This window comes from Myotis brandtii, unplaced genomic scaffold (assembly GCF_000412655.1).
Source record: "Myotis brandtii unplaced genomic scaffold, ASM41265v1 scaffold569, whole genome shotgun sequence".
In the NCBI taxonomy this organism is placed as follows: Eukaryota; Metazoa; Chordata; class Mammalia; order Chiroptera; family Vespertilionidae; genus Myotis; species Myotis brandtii.
In genome coordinates, this window is record NW_005370127.1 from 1,521,605 (window position 1) to 1,532,349 (window position 10,745).

Genomic DNA, 10,745 nt, shown 5'->3' on the forward strand with positions numbered 1-10,745 from the left:
TAATAATAAACTCGGTTTCATTTAAATAAATTAACTATAACAATATGAACGAATGATTTTAACTTTTCTTACTGATTAAATCTTCAAGTATTGCCCCGGCTGGTGTGGCTCAATTGGTTGGAGCATCGTCCCATACACCAAAAGTGGATTTGATTCCTGATCAGGGCACGTGCAGGAGGCAGCATATTGATGTTTCTCTCTTACATCAATGTCTCTCTCTCTCTCTTCCTCTGTTCCTCTCTTTAAAAAAATCAATAAAAGTAATAAATTATCAAGTATCCCTTTATTATTATACTAGTATGGTACCATCTTTAGATACAGAAAAAAGAAAACAACTATACTGCACAATGAAAACACCAGCTAGGAAACAGTAAAGAAACAAGAGTACTGAAAGGGTTGCCAAACAGGTTTCCAAGAAAACAGACTCATACAGTGGAATCAGAAAGAGATGCTCCAGGTCCTAGCAGTCATGGGCATCAGTTCCATCAGACCCTCTGGTATCATCTATTATTTGATGCCTAGGTTGTTTGGGGCTTGTATTAGCTCCCTGGGAGCAGGATCAAAAAGAAGCCTAAGACACAGATCCTGCTCTTGAGCAATTTGTAACCAACTTGGGGTAATAAGATTAACACATTTGTATCTCTACAGAACAGGTGCGAGAGAGACTAAATCCTAGAATGCAGAGGCAGAGCAATCAGTCCCTTGGGACCTGGTTAGCCAGAGAGCTGCAGTGTGGTACGGCTGAAGATGAACGAACAGGGCTGTCTTCTTGTCCTTTTGTGGCACTACACGAACCTCTTCTCCAAAGTCTTTGAAGCCCCACATTCGCTTGTGGCTCTCTTTATACACACTTGTATCACAGCATTTAAAGATTTTATTTCACTTATTCATCCATCTAACAAACAGTTTTTGAGCACCTACCTGGTGCCAGGCATTGCCCTGAGAGTTGAGATAACATCAGTGACAAAAACCCCTCCCCTTGTGAAAGTCAGAATCTAATAAAGGGAAGCAGAGAATGAACTAAAAAAATAATAAGTAAAGCACATAGAATGCTAGACTTTATGGGGGAAAATAGAGTGGGGTAAGGGAGTATGGGGATAGAGGGCACATTATAGTTTTAAATAGAGGGTGAGGGCAGGCTTCATTGATTATCTATATATATAAAAGCCTAAGCAACTGGCCGACAGGTAGCTTTGATGCGCACTGACCACCAAGGGACAGACGTTCAATGCAGAAGCAGAAATCACAGGCATGGAAACATGGAACAGACTGATGGATCTCATAAGGAAGGGGGGAGGGGGGAGGGCGGGAAGAGATTAACCAAAGATCTTATATGCATACTAGAGGCCCAGTGCACGGATTCGTGCACCAGTGGGGTCCCTCAGCCTGGCCTGCAGAGATCGGGCCAAAACCGGCTCCCGACATCCCCTGAGGGGTCCTGGATTGCAAAAGGGCACAGGCCAGGCCGAGGGACCCCACTAGTGCACGAATCCATGCACTGGGCCTCTAGTATAATATAATATTTAAGCAAAGACTTGAAGGAGGTATAGAAGTAAACCGGACAGATATATGGGAGAAAACCATTCCAGAAGAGTCAAGTGCTTGTGCAAAGCAACTATCAGGTAGGGGAATGCCCATCTGACATGTTTAAGGTGTAGTAAAGGGAATTCTAGCAGGGCCAGGGTATCTTTTAAATATCTACTCATTTCTGTCAATATCTACTTGACTTTGTGCTTCCTGAGGCCAAGAACTGAACTTTTTTCAGCTTTGTATTCCCACCACTGTCTAAAAGCCATTAGGCTTTTAGTAAATAGTTGTTGAGAGATGGAAAAAGGAAGACAGGAAAGGAGGAGGAAAGGGAAGAAGAATTAAAAGGAGAAAGAAAGAGAAAGGGAAAGGAAAGAAAAAAGGAAAGGAGGGAGGAGGGAGGAAAAGAGGGAGGAAGGGAAAAAGAAAGTTATTAGATTGGCAAGATAAAGTAAAAATCTTGGAGATTTTCTAAAATGGCCAGCAAATATTAGAAGAGTCTTATAAAACTGCAGACTCATGACCTGACTTAAGCAATCTGCCACAGATATGGGCCCCTGAACATGTGTCCTCATTCTGATACAGTTGTGTCTTACACAACAATGGCACTACCCACAGCTCAGCAGTTAAGACAGAGCAGCTGAATTTTTCTTTTCTTACCTTGAGAAGTTTGTCATAACGCTCTGCAGACATTAGGAAGCGTCCATCTTCAAGCTGCATCTCCCTGTTTTCCAGCAAGTTGTTCAAAACAGGCAAAACATTCCTCTCCGCCTTTTCCAAGCCTTCCAAAACGAGAGTTCTGCCTTCTGTGGCTGCACGAACTGCACACTATTTCCAAGAAACAAAAACAATATGAAAATATAGAAGATAGCAGAGCATGGCCTAATTTTACTTGTAATGCAAATTATACTTGTGGTTCTTACAGGGACTGGAAATCAGGAAAGCTGGGTTCCAGTTCTTGATTTTGCTTTATCTGCCTAAATGACCTTGGGCAAGTGATTTTTGTCTCATTAGGCCTGTTTCCTCCATTTGTAAAATGAAGAGATTAAAATAAACGATATCTAAGGTTCCTTTCAGTTGTAACACTTCAGATAACACCCAATGAAATAGAAAACTCAGAACTCTCTTTGAATTGGTAACATAACTAAACAAGGAAACAGAGTCCTTAACTAGAGAAGGGAAATGAAGATACAATCTGTCCTATCCATCCCACAAGCTTCTTGGGAGGATCAAATAAGCAAGGTGAGAACACATGGAGACTGTCCGGTTTTAAACAAGAGTCACGTTAAAATGAATTCAGGTTTATCCTAATGTTCAATGCTGCCAAAATTTCAAACTTACCAAAAATTTCTAGTGAAATCTTTTAAAAAAAGAAGGGAGCAGTGCATAGATATTTTATGTGATCATTTCTCAAAGCAGAAATTAGATCAACCATAAGGATCCTTTCCTGCCCTTCCAACTACAGAATTTCCAGAGACCTAGTTTTCTCAGAGAAATCAGAAAAAAACACAGCAAGATCCTTCTGGACAAATCATCTCATACAACAGGTTTAACAACCCAACACGTGGACACAACGCATTTCAAGATAAAAGCAGCTGCATGACCTAAAATCAAAAACTGTCTAAGCTCCTGTCCTAGATTTGCTTCTGATTTGATAGAAGACCTTAGGCAAACAATTATTCTGGAGGTCTGTGTCCTCATTTCCTAAATGAGAATATCCTCAAGGGGTAGTGTACACTATGAATCAAAGCAGTAGTGGAAAAAATGTTAAAGCTATCAAACCCATTAAAATATACATTATTATTAACATAGACATGATTTTGTCCCTAAAGAAAAGGGCACTGACTCTGAACACACCACAAAGCTCATTTGGGTCCTGAAGGAACTGGCAAAAAGTGGACAACACGTCGGACTTCTAGCACAAATAGTCCCAAGACTCGGCCCAAGTGCTGAGTCTGGACAGTAGCACAGTAGCATGTTTGAATGACTCCAATAGGCTAATGGCACCCAAAAGTATAAAACCCTTAACCACTTCAAAATCAGACATGGAGGCCAAAGAAGGAGAGGTGCTAGATGAGCTATCTTTTTACTGGGACGGGCTTCCCAGTTAGAGACAGTAACTCAATCTAGAAATAGCTTGCCACGCCAAGTTGCATTTCCTGAAGGTGAAGAGCAAGATGCAGTCAGTGGCGCCTTCAGGATGGGCAGGAAGGCCAGCAGTCCACAGCCCAGGTCAAAGGCCAGTCCCGCCCCCCTTCCCAGGCTGCAGTGCTCAGTGCTAGTGCCTCCTTGCTGGTGAGAAATGGGAATGTCCACTTAGAAGCATCACATGACAGTGCATCTGCTGTAGCTGCAGCAGTTTGCATGATGAACTTGGTATGCAGGCCTTACGTAATCTTGGTGATAGAAACTTTAATGCAGCAGATAATGGGTAACAGTGATTGCAATTCTTTCTTGAGATAGCATTTTTGATAGGATTTGCCCTTTGTTTAAGGAATATTTGACGTTTGTTTTTCCCTTTTCTGTTTCAATGGTTATTCTATATTTTCTTTTGAGCATGTCTATTATTAATAGGTAGTTAAAAGGATTAATAAATGCTCATGTGAATGGTTTGGGCAGTTCTGTTATTCCTTGGCATTATTTGTTCCACGTGGGAAAATGTTGATTTAAAAAATTATTTTGATTAATCCTTAATTTCTTTGAATTCTCTGAATGTGCTGCACGAAAGGCGAAATTGCTTATTAATGGTCTGTTACTATAGGATCTTTCTTTTAGTTACTGTATTTTTCACTTACATGTTCATCACCTGACTCTGAGGACTTTATAGCTCTATAGTAATATCAAATAATAACTTCATAACGTTTTTTGTGTTAATACATTTATAAATATAAGTTATTAAATAGTTAATTCTCAAAGGGGTTGTATAGTTTAGAGCTTTTCTAATGAATATCCACTCAAATACCAGTTTCGTGCCTTAATGACAGTATTTTATAATACTTTGGTTTTTATTTCTCTGTACAATTTCTCTTTCTTGTGCTCAGAATGCAGGTTAATAACAATTTAAATAAAAATAATGAAATTCTTATTATTAAAAAGTACACATTTGAAAAGAAAAAGAAAATATATATAGACATGATTTAATGAAAATAAGATTCCAAAGAGCTTCAAATTACTCAAAGGGGCTACAGCATAATACCTTCAGGAAGCCAAAGAAAAAATTTTAAAAATTTACATTCCAAGTTTTTTATTTTAAAATATTAAAATATCAATGACTTAGGTTAGTCACTTTACCTCTCTGGGTCTCCATTTCTTTCTAAAGCTACTCTATGGTACACGTTTCATTGATTATGGTGAAGATTAAAAAAGATAACCTGTGGCACACCGTAAGCCTTTTAAAAAGGATTGGCTGTTATTATAATGAATACTATTACCCTTGTAGTCATTGTCATCATTTTTTCAGGGAAGTAGCATAATATGGTAAAAAAAAAAAAAAAAAAAAGCTAAGCTCTAAAACTGGACAAATTCCATCTCTGCTATTTATCAGTTGTATGGCCATGGCCCTCTAAGGCTCTGTTACTTCACCTATAAACTGAGGAAGTCACCTCCTTCCTAAGGATGTTTTGAGAATTAAATGCACCTACCACAGCAGAGGTCTCCTCAATAGAAGTTATGTTTATGTTCCTTGATTTTTGTAAATGAATTATACAACTCTGCCAAACAGTTAACATAATATGAGTAGAAAAGAATTGGCCTGTGCAAGATGGCAACATGGTAAGGAGCCAAGGCCTGAGTTACTAACACAAAGGCCACAGTAAACACAGGCAGATTTTCTCCAGTTGTGCAAGTGACAATTAGAACCTATTAGCCCAGTGGTTCTCAACCTTCTGGCCCTTTAAATACAGTTCCTCATGTTGTGACCCAACCATAAAAGTATTTTCGTTGCTACTTCATAACTGTAATGTTGCTACTGTGATGAATCGTAATGTAAATATCTGATATGCGGGATGGTCTGAGGCAACCCCTGTGAAAGGGTCGTTCAACCACCAAAGGGGTCGCAACCCACAGGTTGAGAACAGCTGTATTAGACAATGTGGCTGCAAAGGATCTGATGCAAGTACCAGAATGCAGCCACTCTAAAGAGCCTGCTTCTGAAGGAGATGGTTTCCAAATTCCAAGTAATTAATTTATGAATGAACTTCTGAAAGACTACTTTGTAGTTTTCACAGTGGTTACATGTGGAAAGTGGCTTCAGAATTCATAAATGAGATAAAGTTTATAATATAAAATTCCCCCCTACTTGCTAAAATAAGTAAAAGAAATTTAGACAAGATAAAAATATTTTCTGATCAATAACATGATTATTCAATTTATTATAAAGAGTTGCTTTTGAGGACCTGTAATATTTAAACAGTGCCTTTAAAAAGTGAATCCTCATTTTTTCTATTAGTAAGAGAAAAATCAAGAATAATCCAAAACAGAGTACACTGTAATATCAGATAATTATTTAAAATGCATCTTTACACTTAATGTTAACTATGTATATTGTACATCATGGAAATTCACAGTATTGTGTCAAACAAATTAACAAGATACAAATGTGAAAAGAGTTCCTAGCTAAAAAAGTTAAAGAAAATCATTTGAACTTCCCATCCTGGCTTTCTATTCCCAGAATTAACTTGAGGATAAAGAGTGGTTCCTCACAGTCAGACATAAACCTAAATGTCGTTTATTTGTAGCTTAGCTAATTTGTATTGATTTATATTTGAGTATCCAAGCAATTGTATATTGACTTAAAGTCCTTCTCTCTTTAGAGTCACATGGCAATAAACAGAATAAATTACTAGAAGGGCAATAAGTAAAGTAAGAAAATAATGAGGACAATAATTGATTTTTAAGAGATTAGAATATTGATTTGGGCTTTTTCAGGTTATTTTCTCTTCTGAGGCAAATAAAAATCTCTCATTTCTCCATTGTGTCTTAATATCAGCCCTAAATTTTCATATTTCTGGTCCTTAACCAATTCTTCCAATTCTTCAATGTATAATCTGCTTATCAAAGTAATTACATTAAAATATTTAAATTAACTTCATATCAACAAGTGGATAAGTTATAGCAAATATTTACATAGATAAACATGGTGTAAATTTCTTGTTTTATATTCTGTAAGTTATTTATCAGTACCGCTCTCCTTTTCCTTATCCACTCAATTCATCGACATCTTATAGAAGCAATAGTCAATAAACATAAAAATATTCAACCTGGTTAGTAATTTTTAATACAAATTAAAGCCTATCAGTTTGGCAAAGTACATACATGGAAATACTCAGTACTAACATTTTTCCTTTTGTAATTAATAGTAATCTATGCAACATGTGAATATTCTGGTCTCAAAAATTTTTTTCACTCAGTAGTTTTTTATAATTATACTTTTTTAAATTATAGAGTAATTGGGTGCTCATGTGATAGCTTCAAATTTAAAGAACCATGAAAGTTCCTTCCTCACCCCACCACAGATGTCCAATCACATTTCCACAGAGGTAAGCTGTTAGCTGATTCTTCTGTTTCCTTCTGGAAATTTCCAAGGTATACACAAGCACTTATAGATTTACTAGAGGCCCGGTGCATGAATTCGTGCACGGGGGGTGGGGGGTAAGGGGGAACTACAGGAGGTTGGCTGCCGGCCCCACGGAGGGAGCTGGCCCTCGGTCCCCCTGGGAAAGGGGCCGTGTCCACCACCACCCACTCCCAGTTCCCTATCCCAGCCTGGGCCCAAAGGCCCTGGCAGGGTCAGGACAGTCGCCGGGCCAGGCGTGGAAGGAACGGACGCCAGACAAAGACACCACCATCAGCGCCCCACCACCACATGATTCCCTGCCTCCCTCCCTCCTCCTTCCCTCACCATCACACTGCCACCGCAGCAGGCAGGCGGCCCCTGGGGAAGGGAGAGCATGGGAGCTAGACAAACCTTTCTGTCAAGGGCTGACTTTCAATAGATCACAGAGAGAGAGAGCTGCTCTGCTACATTAGAAACCCCGACCCAGAAGCAGGTCTCTACGAATGGCTTAGCACCAGGGGCCAATGGGGGCCGGCCAGCCAAGGGGAGGGGCCGCAGGAGTTTGGCTGTGGGAGCGCACTGACCTCCAGGGGGCAGCTCCTGCAATGAGCATCTGCCCCCTGGTGGTCAGTGCACATCATAACAACTGATTGACCAGTCATTCTGGTTGTTCCGGTCATTTGGTCATAACAGTCGCTTAGGCTTTTATATATAGAGATTTTTTCATTTTTATCACAAATGGGATATTATATACACTGTCTTGCAACTTAATTTTTTTCATTTACATACTTGTCTTCTTTTCTATCACCACAAAGATATTCATCTCATTCTTTTTAATGGCTACAGAGAACTCTACTTACCACTTTTTATTTACCTCCTAAATGTACATCATTATAATTTCATTTATACTTTTATATGATATCAAACAATACCATAATAAACATCCTTGTATATATAACTTTGCATGCTTGTGTGAATAACAATTAAAAGAAAAATTGCTAGAAACATAACTGCTGGGTCAAAATGTATTCTTTACATAGATAGTGATTGCTAAATTTTCTTTCAAATTGTATAAATTTATGACCTCATCAATAGCAATGCTCTTTCCTCAGCCTTTTTTCCTCATCAACAATTAAATTCTTTAATCTTTGCCTATCTGAGAGAGGGAAGAAAAATAGCAGCTCACGGGGGGCTGGGGGGGGAGGTTGGAGGTTAATGGGGGGATGAGGACACATTTGTAATACCTTAACCAATAAAGAAATTTAAAAAAAAATAGCAGCTCACTATTGTTTTAATTTTTATTTTTAGAAATAAAATGGTCAAGCATCTTGTCACAAATGTGTTGAACGTTTAAAAAATTTTCTCTATGAAGTGCTCATTTAAAATCTCTGTCCTTTTTTCTCTAGGTATTTTAACAAAGAACAATATTTAGTATTTGAAACAATAATTTGAAGAAATATATAACAAGCTTCACTATAATATTAATAAAATGTTATTTTAGTTGGTGATATGTACCTAAGAAGCCCCCCAAAAAAGTAGAAAGTAATTGAAAATTAAGAAAATGGCATAATGATCTTTAGCCAACATTTTAGAACCATTAATTTTATCTGTGGTTTCTTATTTAGTACGAAACCAAGAAGGCATTTCCAAGAACAGAAACTAAAAAATATCGAGATCAAATCTATCTAGAGAGAGTACAGTACAAGCTATCTTTCACTACTCCATGAGCTACCACTCTCTTTCTACTTTAAAAATCAATTCCGTATAGTCCTGGAGTAAACAGTCATGTGTTACAGCGTGATCAGAACTTGCCTGATCGATGTAAAAGGCCGTGCCTGCACGGATCTCTCGACGCTGTTTGAGATCGGTTTCCGTGGTGTCCCTTGACAAGGCAATGTATTCGACTTCCCGTTTGGTCAGCTCCTGCAGAGCAGAGAGTGAAATTGTTCCAAAATAAAATCAAATTTCCAACATATGCTTTGAAGCTGACAATGCCACTGCCCTAGAGAAGTGAATTTAAAGGTAATTCTGGATTAAAATCTTTTGAGTCTCAGCTTTGAGAAAAAAGAAATAAATTGAGCATTAATCAAAACATGAAGAGTTCTACTTTTACTGCACCACATAATTTACCACTTAATAATTATTTACAATTTAAGCAATAATAACCAAAATTAGATCTTATAAAACTTAATGTCTCCTATAGAATTCTTTTTAAATGTCATGAGTAATAATTTGGCTACTTGGTTCTCCCAATGATAGCCATTTCTACAAGTAATGTTCATCTTCTTTTTAAGGGTGATTTAAATTAATTAATTAATTTCATAAGCCAATGTTTACCAATTGTATACATTATGTTAGGTATTTTACCATGTGTGAAAATAAGATATATACCAACAGTCAGAAGAGAGAAATACATACACAGCTATTCAAAAAGGAAAAAAAAAAGAGAAAAAAGGATGAAAAGGAGAGGAAGGGAAGCAAGAAAAGGTAGAGGAGGAGGAGGGAAAAAAGGATTATTTTACCCCCCAAAAAATCCCATATGATTTGAAAGGGAAACCATCTAGAATCCATTTCTTTTAGAATAATTTATCCATTTCAAAAGTTATTTTACCCTACATGGAATAACTATGAACAAAATTTTTTTAACATTATCCTTGGTTTTACATTGAATTGAAAACAATTACATTAACCAATTAAATAAGGCATACAAGATGTTTTTACTAAAAGGGAAAACTAATTTATTGGAGTATAAGGAAAAAAGTTGAATGAGCATGCTATTAATGGTCCTTAATCACAAGCTCATTCAACTTATTTCTTTATATAGTACTCCAGTAAATTACTTTATATTCCAGAAAAGGGATTTTTTTCTCCACCTTATCTCCGTGTGATGGTGATAAAAATATATTGTTTTTAATTTGTTTTCTTGAAATGTGCCAGTTGCAATGTGCCCATCAATTTAAGTATAAATGGAAAGAAGGAAAAATTTTTAAATAGAGAAAACACACATCATAGCAGTGATTTTTAAAAATAAGAATAAATTGCTTATTTTAAGCACACAATTTGCAAGTAAAGTAGCAAATTCTTTTTAGCAGATACCCACTTCTTGTTTATGAAACCCTGTCATTCACATTGCTTGACAAAGTGATGCATGCCTTTTATCACTAAACTAGAGGCCCAGTGCACGGATTCATACACTGGTGTGGTCCCTTAGCCAGGCCTGCGAGGATCGGGCCGAAACGGGCTCTCCAACATCCCCTGAGGGGTCCCGGATTGCAAGAAGGCAGTTCTCAGGTGACGCATCCCAGAATCAGCTCCCTCCTCTCTGGTTCCAGGTGTGTCAACCGCAGCTGATAAGTCACTGCCGCTCAGGAGCTCCTGCGTAGAGCGTCTGCCCCCTGGTGGTCAGTGCGCATCATAGCTACCAGTTGGCCAGTCTAATGGTTGGCCAGTTGCTTAGGCTTTTATATATATACTAGAGGGCGGATCAGGTTGCGATGCCACCCCTAGTCACGCTCAGGGTAGGGCCGATTGGGGGGTTGGGGCACCGCCCCCTGTCACACTCAAGGAGGCAGCGATAGGTTGTGGCGCCACCCACTTTCATGCACAGAGCAGGGCCCATCAGGGGGTCGAGGAGCTCCCCCCTGTCACGCACAGAGCAGGGCCC

At 38.3% G+C, this 10,745-nt stretch overlaps 1 protein-coding gene across 2 annotated transcripts in view; it reads right to left on the reverse strand.

Moving 5' to 3' along the window:
- The window catches only part of VWA8 (von Willebrand factor A domain containing 8), a 389,233-nt gene that overhangs the window by 337,178 nt on the left and 41,310 nt on the right, over positions 1-10,745 (reverse strand). For both annotated transcript variants that reach the window (XM_014549735.1, XM_005878642.2), the window contains exons 4-5: positions 8,894-9,004; positions 2,188-2,355 (exon numbers count right to left, since the gene is read on the reverse strand). In XM_014549735.1, the coding sequence (XP_014405221.1) occupies positions 2,188-2,355; positions 8,894-9,004 (279 nt within the window). The remainder of the gene's footprint in view (positions 1-2,187; positions 2,356-8,893; positions 9,005-10,745) is intronic.